General features: G+C 35.9%; 1 protein-coding gene across 1 annotated transcript in view; it reads left to right on the top strand.

Moving 5' to 3' along the window:
- DNAH14 (dynein axonemal heavy chain 14) overlaps positions 1-20,076 on the top strand; it is a gene marked incomplete at both ends in the record, with an annotated part of 395,029 nt that overhangs the window by 35,583 nt on the left and 339,370 nt on the right. The window contains 6 exons of the mRNA XM_080698700.1: positions 3,227-3,358; positions 4,248-4,498; positions 13,006-13,132; positions 13,634-13,913; positions 14,507-14,552; positions 14,646-14,743. Coding sequence (XP_080554826.1) covers positions 3,227-3,358; positions 4,248-4,498; positions 13,006-13,132; positions 13,634-13,913; positions 14,507-14,552; positions 14,646-14,743 — 934 coding nt within the window. The remainder of the gene's footprint in view (positions 1-3,226; positions 3,359-4,247; positions 4,499-13,005; positions 13,133-13,633; positions 13,914-14,506; positions 14,553-14,645; positions 14,744-20,076) is intronic.

Here is a 20,076-nt window from a genome sequence, read left to right as displayed (position 1 = left end):
CCTCTGAGCTACAACCACAAGCCTATTTTCTATTCTTTATTTTGAAACAAGGTCTCACTAAATTGCAAAGGGCCTCACTAGCTGTCCTCAAACTGCGATCCTCCTGTCTCAGCCTCCCAAATGCTGGGATTACAAGCATGCACCACCATGCCTAGCAGTGTACAGATGCTTTTGAGATCAGTATAGAGGTTTCTTAAAAGACTGGGAATGGAGCTGCCATATGACCTACCCATACCATTTTTGAGAATCTTCCCAAAGGAAATCAGATTATTATTTTAAGGGATACATACATTTTCATGTTTATAGTGGCTCAATTCATGATAGCCAAACTATAGATCCAACCTAAGTATCCATCAATAGACAAATGGATTTCCAAGTTATGATATACACACAAAATAGAATTCTACTGAGCCATAAAAAGACATAATCATGTCATTTGCAGGAAAATGGAACTCAAGAATATTATGCTTAGTAAAATTAGCCAGTCTCAGAAAGTGAAGGGCCATATGTTTGCACTCATGTGGAAGGTAGAGAGAAACTGGGAAACAAGAGGACTTCCGGTAAATGAGGAGTGACACTAGTGCAATGGGCTGTGAGGCCTGGAGAGTGGTCCATATACTAATAAAATAAGGCAGGCATAAGCCAAAGGAGAGATCTGATGATTTAAACCATTCAAATAATTTTTGTTCTTTCATGCAATTACTTATATCTATGTAAAGACTATCCATGGGAGAGGGGACCTGAGGGATACACACAAGAAATGCTATGAGCTTGTATCTGTCACTTTGAACCTCACTATGATGTATAATTACAATGCACCAATTTAAAAAAAAGAAAAAGAAAAATTCTACAAGTCTGTGCCTAAGGTGCTAGTGAATGGTAATATTAACATTGACAGAAAAATGTTAGAATTTCCTTTCTGGTGACTTCAGGCCATACCTTTGCCCCATGACAACAAGAGGAAGAGAATACGTTTTCAATATATTTTGGGTTTTGGTTACATGAAAAGTGCTGTGTGTTTTCTCTTATATGAAAAGTGCTATGCAAAGGAGATGGATACAAAGTAAACAACAAAGCATTGCCACTGTCCATCCTAACTCTAGAGGTAGTTACTTTATTTTGCTAATCATTATTGTGACTCAGTTAGCAAAACATGTCCAAGAATGTTTCCCGGTCAATAATTCTTGTAAAATAGTTTTGTTAGAAATTCAAGGAAACACATTAGCCTTATTGGAGGTAGCGTATGCTTCATATTATGAGCTAGAGGCATAGATTTACAGTATTTTTGGCTCACTACCCACTTTCCATAAAAGATTACTCAGAGCCCCTTGTGTACTTCCACCTACCCCTTATTTTTATTCAGTGCCCCCTAGTTGTACCCTAGACTACTATCGCCCTCTTCAGATTTTCCCCCTCAGGTGGTAATGACTTGGGGGATGTATTTTAAGATCATACTGTTTTTGAATAATCAGAAAGAGATAAAGCAATCAAATAAGGAATTCAAATGTGGCTAGCCTTTTCAATATTGATTTGATTTGAAATTCAGATTGGGTCACAATGTTGGGCCAAGAAGAATAGAATAAATAGTAAATAGGATCCAAACTTCCTCAAAGGACAGGTCATTCCTCTTGGGGGTTCTTAAGAGAACAGTTTGCAAGAATAAGAGTCTGAGAATGTGGAGAAGCCAGGCTCAGATGGAAGAAGAACAGAAATTTATAGCAGGGAGAACAAAGCCTGGGGCCAGTAATTAGAAGGTGGCCAGTTACGGATTAGAACTGGGAGGCAGCTGGGCATGGTGGCACACACCTGTAATCTCAGTACTTGGGAGGCAGAGACAGGAGGATCGCACAGGTTCAAAGCCAGCCTTGCTGGCTTAAGAGACCCTGTTTCCGAATTAAAAATAAATAAATAAAATAGATCTGGAAGTGTAGCCCAGAGGTAGATGGGTTTCCGGGAACCCCAGTAACACACACACACACACACACACACACACACACACACACACACAAAAAAAAAAAAATAGGGCTGGAGGTGTACACTTTCGGCAATTCTCTAAGGAGATTTTCATGCCAAGTAATTTTGGAAACTGATTCTAAAAAAAAGGTATTGAAAATCTCTGAGCATATTATTAGATAAATTGCCATAATACTGGTTTTGGAAAAACTGGGAGTGGAGAGATACTAGAGTTAAGAAATTGCCAGGCATGGTGGCATATGCTTGTAATCCCCATGCTTGGGAGGTGGAGACAGGAGGATCATGTAGGTTCAAAGCCAGCCTCAGTGGCTTAAGAGACCCTGCTTCCAAATAAAATATAAAATAGGTCTGGGAGTGTAGCCCAGAGGTAGAAGGGTTCCATCCCCTGTACCACCAAAAAAAAAAAGAAATTAATTTATATACTAATAAAATAAGGCAGGCATAAGCCATATGTCTTCAGGTAGACAAGTAAAGAAGGAAGATTTTTGAGAAACATTTTACTAGAAAAACCAGGACATGATAACCAGACATGGAACCAGGAGAGGAAGAACCTAAACAATAAATTCAAAATGTTAAAAATATAGAAGTGCTTTTTAATCTTGTTGGGGAAACACACATTCATTAATAGTTATAGTATGAAGGTCTGCATATTTGTTGATTAAAATGTATTGTGACAAGAGAATTAGCACAGTGTAGTTAAAAAAGGAAATATTAAGAGGAAAAATTTTGGTACATAAATGGATGTACAGAAACATTTTGTTTCTATATTGCATGCAAATAATTAGCAGCTTTGTTGATGAAAAATTCTTCCTGATGGATTTTGAATACATCTGAATAAATCTTATCTTATTTGTGGTATTTAATTTTAGCCTCTTTATCCATATTTTATATTCATGTTTTGAAATTTTATGAATAATTGAAACAACAAAAGTAAAAGTAATTTCTGGAGTTGGTCTCCTAGGTTCATAGATATTTCAAAAATAATTGAATTTTTAATTTTTCTTCTTCAGCTTAATCTTAGTTTATTTAAGATCATGATTTTTTCTATCTTTTTTATTAATATCTTGCTATATTTAACTAAATTTGATGAATAAGTGAGGTGCATAGTGTATAAAGTGTAAATTACATAAAGAAGAAACTATAAAGTATGCTCTAATCGCTGACAAGGAAAGATGACCAAATATCTTATCTTTCTTTTTTTGTAAATGGATTTTGACTTTTCAACACTCAACATTTACTATCATTTAATTAGTTGGATAGTTCTCGAACATATTCTCTAGATGAATTTTGTGAAGAACAGTTACAGCAAACTGCTCATGCCCTGAAACAACTTGAGGATATGCGGGATAAAGCAGTTGCAAATATTAAAAGTACAGTCTTAAAGGTAATTTTTTAATATATCCTCTCAGTTGCTGTGTACTGACTGACTGAAGCAATGTTCCAAATTGTGTCCTTGGTAAAAATTGTTAGAAATGGGCAATACAGTGACAAAGATGGTTAATTAATCAACTGTTAATTGCCTATTTATTATGTACAAGAACTTTCTCATATAAGATGTAAAAGGCAAAACACTATGTATTTGTAAATATATATGAGTGGATGCGTATATATGTATGTGTATGTTTACATAAACAACTTCAAGATGCTTAAAATTTAATTCAAGCTGGCATAGAGCATGTATGGAAACATGGTTAGTTACAAAGTTCACAATGTTCATAAGATAAAGACAGTTTTTAAAAAGTGTTTAAGAGAAACAACTAGTTAAGAGTGCTTGCCTAGGCAGTTCAAAGTCCTGGGTTCAGTTCTCAGCACTGTCAAAATGAAATAAAGAAGGGAGGGGGGAGGAAGGATGAATGGAAGGACAGAGAAAGAAAATAACTTGATTAAAAATTTTATTTAAAAGGTACAATAATATAATGAATGTCCTCAAAACATGCTTTTCTGTAGGATGTTACTCATCCTATTAGCCATTATACAAGTTCTCTCTATGTAGGATCATGTTAATACTTATTAGCATGTACTTCCTTGTTTGACTTCCAAAACTTAAGTTATCTGCTTGTAAGTGAGACATCAAACTTCATAGGCTTTAGAACACACAAATAATTATCTTTTGGACTGGTGCTTAACTGTAGTGCAAACATAAAGTAAAATTTTAATAAAAGTTGTTGACAAAATTTAGTTCCAATGTGTTATGGTAAAAGTACTATAAACTAGAAATCATGCTATATTAATATAGAAAATCACATGCTTCTAAATTGCTTATTAAACTGTAGGTTGCAGAAAGGATAGATGTTAAAGAATATTTTGAGTCAAAACTATCTGAAGATGACACAAAACATTTCAAGCTGCCTAAATATCGACGTTTATTAGGAAAAATGTTCAGGTTTCTGAAACTGATTGACTGCATATTCCAAGAACTCATTCGTCAACTTATGAACACTGCAGTCACACGACTTTTGGAATTATTTAAACAGTCTGCTGGAATGCCATTTTCAATGGGGAAAAAAAATGACAATCTCATTAGGTAAATCAAACTTCTTGATTAATAAATGAAGTTAAAATAGTAATTTTATAATATGCTGCTACTTATAGAATAAATGTCCAGTAAATTAAAATAGAATTTGAAAGTCCTCCTCAGAACAGTTTTTGTACACAATATTTAGTAATACTTTTATATTGCTCCTAAAATTTAAGAAAAATTTCCAATGTTGTTCTCCTCAAAATTCTACATAGATCTGGTTGTTATATAAAATACAAGAAGCATGGGATCGAGAGAGGGGGAGGGAATGGGATGGGGACTGGATGAGGGCTAATTGGATGATGTGTGCTTGTATATCCTCTCAAGTCTTGTATTCCAATGTGATGTATGATTACAATGCACCAATAAAAATAAATTTAAAAAATACAAGATGTCTAATAACATAAAGATTTTTTTAGACAATTAAAAATGGAGTGGAGGCTTTTTTTTTTTCCCAGCAGTGCTTGGAATTGAACCCAGGGCATTGAATTTGCTGGGCAAGCACTATCCCAAAATCTGTACTCCCAGCTAGTTGTGACATCTTTATGTCATTTATGAATTATATGCTCACCAGATATGAAGTTCTAAATAATGAAATGTGAGAATCTTTTGAAAGATTTTTTAGTTTAATTAGCTTTTTTCCTACTTTGTCTTTGTGTGAAACTCAATATAAACATATTAGCTGAGCAAGGTAGCACACACTTGCAATCTTAGTACTTGGGAAGCTGAGACAGGAGGATACCAAGTTTGCAGCCAGCCTCACCTACTTAGTGAGGTCCTCCACAACTTAGTGAGACCCTGTTTCAAAATAAAAATAGGGCTGGAGGTGTAGCTCAGCGGTAGAATGCCCCTGGCATCAATCTCCAGTACTGCAAAACTAACTAACTAACTAACTAACTAACTAAATAAATAAATAAATAAATAAATAAATAAATATTTTGGATACCCATAATAAAATGAGATAAGTAGTTTCTTTTGCACCACTCAGGGAATCCCTCCTCTGTGGTTACTGTGAAATATTCAATAATAGGCTTGTTTTTATAGAACCACTATTTTTGTCTCTGAAGGATAAATTTAATTCCGGAAGGCTTTATGCCTGTTTTTCTATGATATCCAGACTTCTAGGGACCTTGAATGTGGAGCACTTTCTGGAATCTGCCTCCTCTCGCCCCTCCTCTTTCCCAGTATCTGAATCCCTCTCTTCTTGGTCCCCAGTAGTCTTCCCATCCCACACAATTCGGATCTTGCCCCTGAGATTGTTTTTAGTTTTAGTCCATTTTTCAGTAAGATAGTATTTATTGGACATATTGAGAGGTTGTTAAGGGAATTATCCCTGTTACCACTTTTTAAATTTCACAGTTTGTTCTTTCTTTCTTTCTTTCTCTCTTTCTTTCTTTCATCTTTCTCTCTTTCTTCCTTCCTTCCTTCCTTCCTTTTTCTTTTTTTCTTTTTCTTTTCTTTTTTTTTTTTTTTTTTTTTTTGCAGCACTGGGGATTGAACCGAGGGGCAGTCTATCTTCAAGCTAAACAACCAGCCCTATTTTTTATTCTTTATTTTGAAACTGGGTCTCATTGAGTTTCAGAGAACCTCAGTAGCTGAGACTGGCCATAAACCTGCGATCATCTTGTCTCAGCCTCCCAAGCACTGGGATTACAAGCATGCGCCACCACACCTGACTAAGCATTGTTTCCTAATTCCTCTCGTTCACTCCATATTACTGAAAAATTCTGAGCACAGGGCTTCTATTAGTCTTAGATATGTTTGCACTGGCCTCGGTCATGATGGGACCCTTTCTTTTGGAGGCCCTTTTTTTGTGTGCATTTGTTGGCAACTTCTTTTCCCTCACAGTTCTGCTGCTATTGGATAATTTTGGTCTTAACTACCTCTATTTTGAGGTAGAAGATGTAAACTGAGATTCTTTTTTGCTTTAGCAGTCTGGTTCTGTTTGTCTGTCTGTTTTTGCAGTACTGGGGATGGAACCCAGGGGCATTCTACCTCTAAGCTATACCCTCAGCTCTATTTTTTTATTTTGAAACAGGATCTCACTAAGTTGCAGAGGACCTCACTAAGTAGCTGAAGCTGGCTGCAAAACATGATCCTTCCAGCTCAGCCTCCTAAGTACTGGGATTACAAGTGTGTGTTATCATGCCTGGCATGTTCTTCTGATTTTTTTTTTTAGATTTTATTTTAAACTTATTTTTTTAATTTTTTATTGGTGAATTATATTCTTACATCATATCGGGGTAAAAAACTTGTATGTACATACATGTACACATCACCAATTTAACCCCTACCCAATTCCCACCCCATTCCCTGCCTATCCCTCCTTCCCTTGCTTGGCTTAGTGGTTGACTTCGATATGTTTAAGTACACTGCATGTTTTAGAGAATTTCTTTCTTCCCCCCTCCCATACCCTCATTTAGGTTGTCCTGTTTGCTCTTCTATAGGATGTCTTTTTTCATCTAAAGTTCCTCCTATAAGCCATTTCTCCGTAGCTTTCACATATTAGGTAAAGCATCTGATTTATTTTTTGTGACTGACTAATCTCACTTTGCATAATGTCCTCCAGTTCCATCCATTTCCCTGAAAATGATGTAACTGAGATTTTTTTTGATGGCTTAGTCAAATTCCACTGTGTACATATCCCACAGTTTTGTAATCCATTCATCTGTTGATGGACATCTTGGCTGGTTCCATAGTTTGGCAGTGGTGAATTGTGCAGCTCTGAACATAGATACACATGCATTAGTTTGGTAGTTTGGTTTCCTTTCTTTTGAGTGGATACCCAAAAGTGGTATTGCTGGATCAAATGGTAGATTTGTTCCCATTCTTCTGAGGATTCTCCATACTGTTTTCCAAAGTGGTTGCACTAATTTGCAGTCCCACCAACAATGTTTTAGAGTCCCACTTTTCCACATCCTCGCCAGCATTTGTTGTTGTTTTGAATGATGGCCATTCTAGTTGGAGTTAGGTGAAATCTCAGAGTAGTTTTGATTTGCATCTCTCTGACTGCCAGTGATGTTGAGCATTTCTTCATGCATTTATTGGCCATTTGAATTTCTTCTTTTTGTGAAGTGTCTATTTAGTTTTCTTGCCCATTTTGTTATTGGATGTTTTTTTCCTTAGTGTTGAGTTTCTTGAGTTCTCTGTATATTCTAGATATTAGTCCTCTATCAGAGGTGTAGGTGGCAAAAATCTTCTCCCATTCTGTTGGCTCTTGATTGAGGTTCTTGACAGTTTCCTTTGCTGAACAGAACTCTTCAGTTTTATGCAATCCCATATGTTGATTCGCCTTTTAATTTGTTGTGCCTTTGGGGTCCTGTTGAGAAAGTGTTTATCTGTGCCTATGTGTTGCAGTGTTCGACCTATGCCCACTTTAAGAAGCTTCAAGTTCTCTGTTTTTATTTCCAAGTCTTTTATCCATCTTGAATTGACTTTTGTGCAGGGTGAGAAAGTGGAATTAATTTCCAATTTTCTGCATATGGTTAACCAGTTTTGCCAATACCATTTGTTGAAGAGGCTATCTTTTTTCCAGTGTATGTCTTTGGCCCTTTGTCAAAAATTAATTGGCTGAAAGTGTGTGGACTTGTTTTTGGGTCTTCTATTCTGCTCCATTGGCCTATGTATCTGTTTTTGTGCCAGTACCATGCTGTTTTTATTACAAAGGCTTTGTAGTATAGTTCAGGTATTGTGATTCCTCCTGCATGGTTTTTGTTGCTGAGAACTACTTTGGCTATTTGTGGCTTTTTGTTATTCCAAATAAATTTAAGGACTGATTTTTCTATGTCTGTGAGGAATTACTTTGGTAGTTTAATGGGCATTATATTAAATTTGTTGATCACTTTTGGAGGATGACCATTTTAATGATATTTATTCTGCCAATCCATGAATATAGAAGATCTTTTTATCTTCTAAGATCTTTGATTTCTTTTTTCAATGTTTTATAATTTTCCTTGTAGAGATCTTTTACCTCCTTGGTCAAGTTTATTCCTAAGTGTTTTATTTTTTGTTGTGGGAGATCCTGAGTGGAAGTGTTTTCTGAATTTCTTTTTCAGTGGATTTATAGGTGGTGTACAGGAAAGTTTCTGATTTTTTAAGATTGATTTTTTTATCCAGATACTTTGCTGAATTTGTTGATCAGTTCTATAAGCCTTTTGGTTGAGTTTGTTGGATTTTCTAAATATAGTATCATATCATCTGCAAATAATGAAAGTTTGAGTTCTTCTTTTCCTATGTGTACTCCTCTGATTTCCTTTTCTTGCCTTATTGCTCTGGCTAGAGTCTCTAGTACTGTATTGAAGAGAAGTGGTGATAATGGACATTCTTGTCTCCTTCCTGTTTTTAGGGGAAATTCTTGAAGTTTTTCCCCATTTAATATGATGTTGGCAGTGGGCTTATTGTAGTTTGCCTTAATGATGTTGAGATATGTTCCTTCTATTCCAATTTTCTGCAGTGTTTTTTCATCATAAATGGATGTTGAATTTTATCAAATGCTTTTTCAGCATCTTTTGAAATATGTGATTTTTGTCTTCAATTCTGTTTATATGGTGAATTACATGGATTGATTTTCTTATGTTGAACCACCCTTGCATCCCTGAAATGAACCCTATCTGGTCATGGTGTATGATTTTCTTGATGTGGTTTTGAATGCGTTTTGCTAGTATTTTGTTTAATAGTTTTGCATCCAAGTTCATCAGAGATATAGGCCTGTAGTTTCCCTTCATTAAATTGTCTTTATTCATTTGGGGTATTGGTGTAATATTGGCTTCATAGAATGTACTTGGGAGAGTCCCAGTTTTTTCTGTATCACGAAATAGTTTGAGTAGTGTTGGGATAAGCTCTTCTATAAAGGTTTTATAGAGTTCACTTGGGAAACCATCTGGTCCTGGGCTTTTCTTTGATGGTAAGCTCTTTATTGCTGTTTCTATCTCTTTGATTGTTATTGGTTGGTTTAAGTGTTCTATATCTTCTTGACTCAGTTTAGGAAGGTTGTATTTACCTAGAAAGTTGTTGATTTCCTCCAGATTTTCCATTATGATGCAGTATTGTTTTTGGGTTGATTCTCTCTCTTTTTTTTTTTTTAGTTAGATTAGCTAGTGTTTATCAATCTTGTTAATTTTTTTAAGAAACCAGCTTTTGGTTTTGTTGATTTTCTGTATTTTTTTATTCTCTATTTTGTTAATTTCTGCTCTGATTTTAATAATTTCCTGTCTTCTGCTGGCTTTGGGGTTTGATTGTTCCTGCTTTTCAAGGGCTTTGAGGTGTATCATTAGGTTATTTGAAGATTTTCTGTTTTTCTTATGTGAGCACTCAGCGCTATAAATTTTTCTCTTAATACTGCCTTCAAAGTGTCCCAGAGGTTTTGATATGTTGTATCTTTATTTTCATTTGTTTCTAGAAATTTCTTGATTTCACTTCTTACATATTCTATGACCCATTCTCCTTTCAGAAGTGTCCTGTTTAGTCTCCACATGTTTATGTTGTTTCTCTGGGTCTTCTTAGAGTTGATTTCTAGTTTCATTCCATTATGGTCTGAAATGACACAGGGAAGTATGTAACATTTTTTGAATTTTTTGTGCTCATTTTGTGTCCCAGAATGTGATTTATTTATTTATTTATTTATTATTATTATTTTTATTGTACTGGGGTTCCTGGAAACCCTTCTACCTCTGGGCTACACTCCCAGACCTATTTTTTTACTTTTTTATTTGGAAACAGGGTCTCTTAAGCCAGCGCAGCTGGCTTCGAACCTGTGCGATCCTCCTGTCTCCGCCTCCCAAGCGTGGGGATTACAAGCGTGTGCCAGCATGCCCGGTGATGTGATCTATTTTTGAGAAGGTTCTGTGAGCAGCTGAGAAAAATGTAAACTCCGCTGTAGTTGGGTGAAATATTCTATATGTGTCCAACAGGTCCATTTGGTTAATGGTGTTCTTTAATTCTGAGGCATCTTTACTGACCCTTTGTCTGGAAGATTGGTCTAGTGTTGTGAGAGGTGTGTTGAAGTCTCCCAGTATTATTGTATTGGGATTTATGTGTGACTTCATGTCAAAAGAGTGTGATTTATGAAAGCTGCACCTATGTTTGGGCATAGATGTTGATTATTGTTGTTTTCTCTTGCTGGATTATTCCTTTGAGCAGTAAAATATGACCTTCTTTGTCTCTTCTAATAAGTTTGATTTTGAAGTCTAACTTGTCTGATATCATAGTTGCTAATCCTGCTTGTCTTCGAATTTCATTAGCATGAATTACCTTGCTCCAGTTCTTCACCTTGAGTTTGTTCCTATCTTTACTTGTAAGGTGTGTTTCTTGTAAGTAGCAGATGGATGGATTCTGTTTTTTAATCCATTTTGCCACTGTATGTTTTTTTATTTGGGACTTGAGGCCGTTTACATTCAGTGTGATTATAGAGAGATAATTTTTAATTCCTGACATGTTAAGATTTTATTTCTGTTTGAGATACTGTTTATTCTTCTTGCTTAGTTGTCTGCTGGATGAGAAATCTTGTTTCTTTGGTTCTGGCGTGTATTACCTATTTCTTCTTTGTAGTTAATCTCTTTGAGTATTTTCTCTAGCGCTGGTTTTGAAGACATAAATTCCTTCAGTTTCTGTTCGTCATGGAAGCTTCTTATTTCCCTATCTAATTTGATAGATAGTTTTGCTGGGTAGGAAATTTCTGCCTGGAAGTTTTCTTTCAGAGTTTGGAATATGTTACTCCACGCCCTTCTGGCTTTCATAACTTGGTTTGGGAATTCTGGAGTGATTCTAATTGGTTTGCCTTTGAATGTCACTTGGCCTTTTTTTTTTTTTTTTTTTTTTTTTTGTCTTTAAGATTCTCTGCTTGGCTTCCACATTAGTCATTTTCACAATTATGTGGCATGGGGATCCTCTTCTCTGATCTTGTCTATAGGGAGTTCTATAAATTTCCTGGACCTGTGTATCGACCTCTTGCTCTATGTTTGGAAAATTTTCTGCTATTATTTCCTTGATGAGATTATTGATCCATTTGGATTCACCTTCTTTTCCCTCCTCTATTCCAATTATTCTTAGGTTAGATCTCTTTAGATGGGCCCATATTTCTTCAATGTCAAATTCCTGTCGGATTTTTTTTTTTCTAAATTAGAAACTATGCTTTCATTTTTGGAGTAATCATCTTCTAAGAGTGAGATTCTGTTTTTTCCATGTGGTCTAATCTGTTGTTTATAATTTGAATTGAGACCTTTACTTCAATGATTGCATCCTTTATCTCTTTTAGACTCTCTCTGAATTCTTTTTAAAGTCCTCTTTTATTTCTACAGTTATTTTCCTGTTTTTATCTTCTAGAGATCTCTGAATTTCTGTTTTATCAGGTTCTGATGTTGTGGGGATGTGGGCATTCATTGCTCCATTGTTATTCCTCTTTCCCATGATTTTGGAAGTTTGTGCCTTCTCTGGGTTCTTCCCTGGGTCCCTATGTCTTCACTTAAGGTGCTCTGGATCTTGAGTCTGTGGTATCTCAGTCACCACTACTCCTTTACTGGGTTGTATTGCAAAGTCTCAGACCCAGGGAGTCAATCGAGGCTGCTTGAAACCATGGTGGGTGCCAAGCTGGGCATTCTGCGGGGAGCTGCGACTGTGGTGTGATATCTCTGCCGCCTCCACTCCCCCACTGAGTTGGACTGCACAAATCTCTCAGACCCAGGGAGACTATAAAAGCTGTGCAAGTCCCTGAGGGTGCAGTACTGGGATTTCTTCTCTAAGGGCTACAATTTGAGTCACTGTTGTTGAGTGTGCTGATGTATAGCTGTTGCAGACTCGGTAAACTCGCTGCTGCTGCTGCTGCCGCTGGCAATACGGCACCACTGCCACACCCTTGGCCGTGAGGCTGGCGTATTTCTTCTTTGCTTTTGAGCTCCACTCTGAGTCCCTGCAGGGTGTGCTGAGCCTGGACCCTGGGAGCTTTAGACGCTCCTTGTGCTGAAAAACTGCTGAATTACACCCAGCTGTTCTGCAGCTGCTCACCTCAGCTCACTGTCCACCCCTCCTCTCTGGAGCCTAGTGGGTTGTTGAGTACACTGATCTGGAGCTGTGTGGTGAACTCGCCATTGTCACCGGTAGTATGGCGCTGCTGCTGCGTCCTCAGCCGTGAGGCCAGTGTATTTCTTCTCTGGTTTTGCGCTCCATTCTGAGTGCCCCCTTCTCTCCGGAGCCTGGTGCTGTGAGGGAAGATGGCGCTGGCACTGTTCCACACCGCGGCTCTGGCCGCAGCACTGCGGGCTCGTTTCTTTCTGGTGTCTGGTTGTTCTTCCAGCCCTCTTTTTCTCTGTCCCTTGTATTTACAGTTTTTATTTCTCTGCTGAAGGTGTTTTCTGGCTATGAAAGGTGCTGATTTTGTGATAATAGAGGTCAATTGTTAGCGGGACTCATAAACGCTGCTTTTCTTTGTCGCCATCTTCACGGAAGTCTCTCATGTATTTTGTATTAATGAGATAAGTGATTTTTTAGAGATTATTTTTCCTTCCCATTTCTTAACCTAGAATACTCAAGGACAAATATTTTTCCTCTGAAAATATATCAGATGATTATGAAGAACTCAATAATCCAAACTCAATTGTTCTTCCTGTTAAAAATTCAGAAGTAAAAATGAACACTGATAACAGTGAGGTAAGATACTCTTTGAAAAATATATACATAGATTTTTTTATTTAGGTAATATACTTTTACTGGTCCATTGTCATTATAGATCATAATGAGGTTCATGGTGATAGAAATATGCATATACACTTGGTGTATTTTCCTCCTGAATCCACCTTGCTCCCTGTCCCTCCTGCTATATACTCTGAAATTATTATTGGATAACATCATATATGAATGTAGCATTAGTTAAACTGCTTATTTAAATGTGTATTTTTTATATGAGATGAATAATATGTTTTGGAGCTAAAAATATGATTTAGGATGAATGTGCACACACACACACACACACACACACACACACCCTGTACCCTGCTCCCATTGTAAAAAACTTTAATATTTACTTCAAAATTATCTCTAACATTCATTTAATATTTAGTTTATTTATATTAATGTACAGGTATAATTATAAATTAAATGTTCTCTTAGTTATATATCATCACTGCCAAGCTAAAATATCTATTAAATTAGGTTTCAAGTAATATTAAAATGGGGAAGGATCGAAAAATATATGCCCCAGTATTTGAAGTAAATCTACGCTTGAGAATTCCTGTTGAGAGTAATTCTCCAGAAAACTCTGATGGAAACTTTCATGAGTCTGACCAGGACTCTGAAGAATGCACAATATCTGAAGAAGATGAGATTTCAGAAAATGGAGATGGTTCTGTCAAAAATTGCTCAAGTGAAGAACTGCTTCCCAAATTCAAGAAATCAAAAAAAGCTTCTTACAACCTTGAACATGTTCTTTCAGGTAAGACAAATGAGACTAATCAGAATAATCAGTAATCTCTCAATAGCTGGAGAATAATAAGTGAGGGAAAATTTCAATACTTTGCATTTTTTCAAATTACAGTTTATCATTTTTTATAAATTTTAAGGTAAATAGTTCTAAAACAGAACAATGGACTTATAGATCATTTGTGGTGCAGGTAAGTTACAGGCTCCATTATTCATTTTTATCTTAACCTATGAATCATTTCTCATTAAGAGGGGCCTAATGACCCTCTTCATCAAGACAAACACCACCTGGGATCTTTATTTAAAATGTGGACTCCTGAGCAGGGGATGTAGTTCAGTGATAGAGCATATTCCTAGCATGTTCACAGTCCTGGGTTAGTTCCCCCACATAGCCAAAATAAAAAAGAAATGTAGATTTTTGTACTCCATCTCAGACCTCCTTTCTCACAATCTGGGGCTGAGGTATGCTGCTTGAACATTGCCTTTCAGATGATCTCTTTACTTTAATCTTAGGCTATTTGGAAAGCACTAACACATCTTAAGTTATCACTTACTGTTAAAAATATCAAATTTTTATTTTCTCCTTTTTTCAATGGATTCTAATAGACACAGAAACCACAATTGAGGTGGCAAATAAATGCATGTATGACGAGTAAGTATTAAAACATTTCTACATTACAAATAGTTGTATTTTGCTAGTTATTATGTTGCCCTGAAATAAACTTTTACTGTTTTTTTCTCTTAGATTTTCAGAATTTCCTACAAATCTCTTTATAGACCCCAACAGACTGGAGTTTTCAATAAAAATTCAAAATATGGTGGCTAATATTGAAAACTGTATAAGTAAGTAAATATTTTAAAGTTTAGTGAGATGCAGTGTGTGTGTGTGTGTGTGTGTGTGTGTGTGTGTGTGTGTGTACTCTGGCAGTACTTGCTTAAATTTAGGCATCTAATGCTATTATTACTCAGGGCTGTGGCAGACATAGAGTATTAGAAGATCATAAATTCACAGTGTTTGGAGGTCAAGCAACATGAATTTGGGATTATTTAAAATCTTTGAACTCTATACATATTCATAGAGTTCCTAAAAGATAGAAATTGGGCAAACAGCTCAAGGCTTGAATTTTTCAGGTATTCATTATAGAATTTTATGACACAAATGAGCAGGTGGATTCATTTGAACCCCCCCCCCATGTCACTCCTGAATGGCATGGGGCTGTGACTGTATTTCCTTCTTTTTAATAAACTCCTTTAAATCTTCCAAAAAAAAGAGCAGTATCTATTATGTCATAGTATAACAGTTTCTATCTTAAATACATTTTAAATAATTCTCTAGCTATATGTACACAATATGAAATCACATGGTAGTCACTAGCCTGATCAAAGAATTTATTCCCTATTCACAATGCATTTTACAAAAATTTTAAATCAGTAGGATCTTTTATAGCTTCTTTAATGGTTTTTAGTCATGTGATCACAATTATCTGATTTTGGACGAAAAAGGGCTCTCTTTTTAGCCTAAGGTGGTATCTCATGTATATTTGATATATGCTTTGCAAGTCCCAGGGTTTAGTCATTTTCACTATGCTTTGTAACTCTTACTACCTAGGAAATTTCCTCTTTCTCAAAAACTGGCTGAAATAAAATTCACATATCCCTTGAAATCTCAAACTTCATCCTTGAATTGTATTAAGAGAAACATACAAATCAGCAAATATCTCAAAAAATTTATTATTCTTGCACAGTCCTTTAGGAATCAGCTAGATACAGTTGCTTGTTGAGTAAACTCCAGAGATATTACTATCTTGAACTATTATAAACTTATAGACATTATAGACTGCTGTGGTCTCTTGTTAAGATCCCCCCTAGCCTCATTTCTTAAATAGTCTGTAGATTTGTTCCATTGCCTTCTAGCTTTCAGTATTGAAGATGAAAAATTCAGTGTTACTGTGGTTTGCCTTCTTTTCGGTAAATTTGTTATTTCAAGGCATTAATTTGCCACTTTTTTTTTTTTGGTGCTATTGTGAGTGAAACACAGAGGCTTTTTCCCTCCAGGCTATACTCCCAGACCTATTTTATATTTTATTTGGAAACAGGGTCTCACTAAATTGCTGAGAGCCTCACTAAGTAGCTGAGGCTGGCTTTGAACCTTCGACCCTCTTGTCTCAGCCTCCTAAGTGCGGGGATTACAAGTGTGCAGCACTATGCCCGGCATAATTTGCCACTTTGAATTAGCAATTTTACTCTAGTAAAGTTAGATACTGATCTTAAGATTTAGTGACACTTTTCAATCTGAAGGACTAAGTCTTTCATCATTCTTCCCATAGGTTCCTTTTTTCCCTTTAGTCTTTTTGTTCTTTATTGTTAGAATTTCTGGGTCTGAACATCTGATCATTTCTATTTTTCTTTGTTATGAATTTTTTACCATTCTATAATTTCTAAATTTTTCTTATAATTTGAGACTTATATAAAACAGTATACTCATCACATGCTTTCTCTAACCATAGTGTAATTATTTTTTTATTATTTTGCAGTACTGAGTATGGAACCCAGGGACATTCTACCTCTGAGCTACACCCCCTGCCCTATTTTCTATTCTTTATTTGGAAACAGGGTCCCACTGAGTTGCAAAGGGCCTCACTAAGTAGCTGAGGTGATCCTCTTGTCTCAGCCTCCAAAATTCTAGGATTACAAGCATCTGCCACCATACCTGGCTAACCATAGTGTAATTCTGAAAACTAAGAAATTAACATGAGTTCACTAGTATTCACAAGTTTTTTTGGATATTATTGGCTGTTTCTAATAATGTCCATTTTTTATTGCAGGATCTGGTCCAGGTTCACACTTTGCATTTATTTTTCACATATCCTGAGTTGTTTCCAATCTGTGGCAGTTCTTCAGTCTTGCCTTTCATCACTTTAAGGATTAAAAAATTTTATTGGTGTATTGTAGTCATGCATCTTAATGAAATACAAGATGGTAGAGGAATACATGCACACATCACTCATTTAGCCCTTCCCCAATTCCTACCCTATTCCGTCCCCTCTCCCTCCTTCTCATGTTTGACTTAGTTAAGACTTTGATATGTTTGTGAATGTAATCATGTACATTACAGAATTTCCCTCTTTCCTCCTCCCATCACTCCCAGTTAGGCCCCTACTTGCTCATCTATGGTTTTTCCTCCTTTGTCTAGAATTCTTCCTATGACCCATTTTCTCCCTACCTTCCATATATTAGGGACAGCATCTGATTTCTTACTTTTTGTTACTAATATCACTTAGCATAATGTTCTCCAGTTCCATCCATTTCCCTGCAGATGATGTGATTTTGTTCTTCTTTATAGCTGAGTAAAATTCCATTGTACACATATCCAAAAGTTTTGTAATCCATTTTTCTGTTGATGGACATCTTGGCTGGTTCCATAGTTTGGCAGTGGTGAATTGTGTGGCTATGAACATATAAATGTATGCATTAGTTTGGTATTTTGGTTTTCATTCTTTTGGGTAGATACTTAGAAGTGGTACTGCTGATCATATGGTAAGTTCATTCCCCTTCTTCTGATCCTTCTTCTGAGGATCCTCCATAGTGTTTTCCAAAGTGGTTGCACTAATTTGCAATCCCACCAACAATGTATTAGAGGTCCCACTTCCCCAAATCCTTGCCAGCATTTGTTATTGTTTGTATTTTTAATGATTGCTATTCTAGTTGGAGTTAGGTGAAATCAAGGTCAGTTTTCATTTGCATCTCTCTGACTGCTAATGAAGTTGAACATTTTTCATACATTTATTGGCCAAATTTGTGAAGTGTCTATTTAGTGCATTTGCCCATTATTTGATTGGGTTATTTGTTTTCTTAGTAATGAGTTTCTTGAGTTCTCTGTATATTCTAGATTAGTCCTTTATTGGAGAAATATTTGGCAAAAATTTTCTCTGCCGGGATGGTGACACACACTTGTAATTCCAGTACTCAGGAGGCTATGACAGGAGAATCTGGGTTCACAACCAACCTCAGCCATTTAGTGAACCCTCTGCAGCTTAGTGATACCCTGTTTCAAAATAAAGAATAAAATCAAGCTAGGGATGTAGCTCAGAGATAATATGCCCCTGGGTTCAATCTTCAGTATCAAAAAAATTTTTTTCTCCCATTTTGTTGGCTCTCTGTTGAGGTTTTTGATAGTTTCCTTTGCTGTACAGAAGCTCTTCGGTTTAATGCAATCCACATATTGATCCTTGTTTTAGTTTCTTATGCTTTGGGGGTCTTGTTGAGAAAGTTTTTACCTGTGCCTTTGTGTTTCAGAGTTGGACCTATACCTACTTCAGGGAGCTGCAAGGTCTCTAGTTTGGTTTCCAAGTCTTTGATTAATCTTGAATTGATTCTTGTGCAGGGTGAGAAAGCAGAGTTTATTTCCATTTCTCTGCATATGATTAACCAGTTTTGCCAACACCATTTGTTGAACAGGCTATCTCTCTTCCAGTGTATGTTTTTGGGCCCCTTTGTGAAAAAAAAAAATTGGCTGTAAGTGTGTGGATTTGTTTCTGAGTTTTCTATTCTGCTCCGCTGGTCTATGTACCTGTTTTTGTGCTGGTACTATGCTGTTTTTATTACTGTGGGTTTGTAGTATTGTTTGGAGTCAGGTATAGTGATGCCTCCTGAATGGTTTTTGTTGCTGAGAACTACTTTGGATATTCTGAGTTTTTTTGTTGTTCCAAATAAATTTAAGAACTGTTTTTTTTTTCTGTGAGGAATGATCTCGGTAATTTAATGGGTACTGAGTTGAATCTGTAGGTCTCATTTGGAAGAATGACAATTTTAATGATAGTTATTCTGCCTATCAAGAACATGGAAGATCTTTTCATCTCCTAAGGTCTCCTTTGATTTCTTTTTTCAATGTTTTATAGTTTTTTTGTAGATGTCTTTTACCTCCTTGGTTAGGTTTATTCCTAAGTGTTTTATTTTTTATTTGCAGGATATCCTGAGTGGAAATGCATACTGTATTACTTTTTCAGTGGATTTATGGTTGGCCTACAGGAAAGCTTCTGATTTTTAAAAATTGACTTTGTATCCAGACACTTTGCTGAATTTCTTGATTAGTTCTTACAAGCTTTTGGAAAAGTTTGTTTGATCATCTAAATATAGTATCTCATCTGAAAATAATGATATTTTTAGTTCTTTTCCTATTTTTACTCCTTTGATTTTCTTTTCTTACAGTATTGGTCTGGCTAGAGTCTCAAGTACTATATTGAAAAGATGTAGTGATAATGGACATCCTTGTCTTGTTCCTGTTTTCAGGGGGAATTTTTGCAGTTTTTCCCCATTTAATATGATGTTGGCTGTGGGCCTATTGTATATTGCCTTTATGATGTTGAGGTATGATCCTTCTATTCTGATTCTCTGCAATACTTTTAGCATAAGTTGGCATTAGATTTTGTCAAATGCTTTTTCAGCATCTATTGAAATTTTCATGTGATTTTTGTCTTTTGTTCTTGTTTATGTGATGAATTACATAGATTGATTTTCATATGTTGAACCAACCTTGACTCACTGGATTGAACCCTATTTGGTCATAGTGTATGATTTTCTTGATGTGGTTTTGAATGCTTGTTGCTAGTATTTTTTTTTAGCAGTTTTGCATCTAAGTTCATCAATGATATAGGCCTGTAGTTTTCTTTCCTTGAACTGTGTTTATTTGGTTTTGGTATTAATGTGATGTTGACTTGATAGACTGTATTTGGGAGAATCCTGTTTCTTTCTATTTCACAAATAGACTGAGGAATATTGGGATTAGCTCTTCTATAAAGGTTTTCCAACTTCTATGCCTATTATTCTAGGTTATCTCTTTTAAGGTGGGCCCATATCTCTTTCTTGTCCAATTCATGCTATTGAATTTTTTTCTAAATTATATACTATGTGTTCATTTTTTGAAGTGACTATATTCTAGGAGTAAGAGTCTATTCTCCATATGACCTAATCTATTGTTTATAGTTTGTATTGATGCCTTCACTTCAATTGTTGCTTCCTTTATTTCTTTCAGACTATCTATAAATTCTTTTCAAAAGTCTGGTATGAGTCCTACTGTTAAATTTCTGATTTGTCCTTCTGGCAATCTCTGCAATTCTGTGTTGTTGAGTTTTGTTATTGTGGGGTTGTGGGAACTCATTACTTCTTAGTTACTTTTC

Source organism: Muscardinus avellanarius, assembly GCF_963383645.1.
Source record: "Muscardinus avellanarius genome assembly, chromosome: 7".
Taxonomy (NCBI): domain Eukaryota; kingdom Metazoa; phylum Chordata; class Mammalia; order Rodentia; family Gliridae; genus Muscardinus; species Muscardinus avellanarius.
The sequence above is the reverse complement of the archived record's forward strand: the minus strand, read 5'-3'. Positions and strand labels throughout refer to the sequence as shown.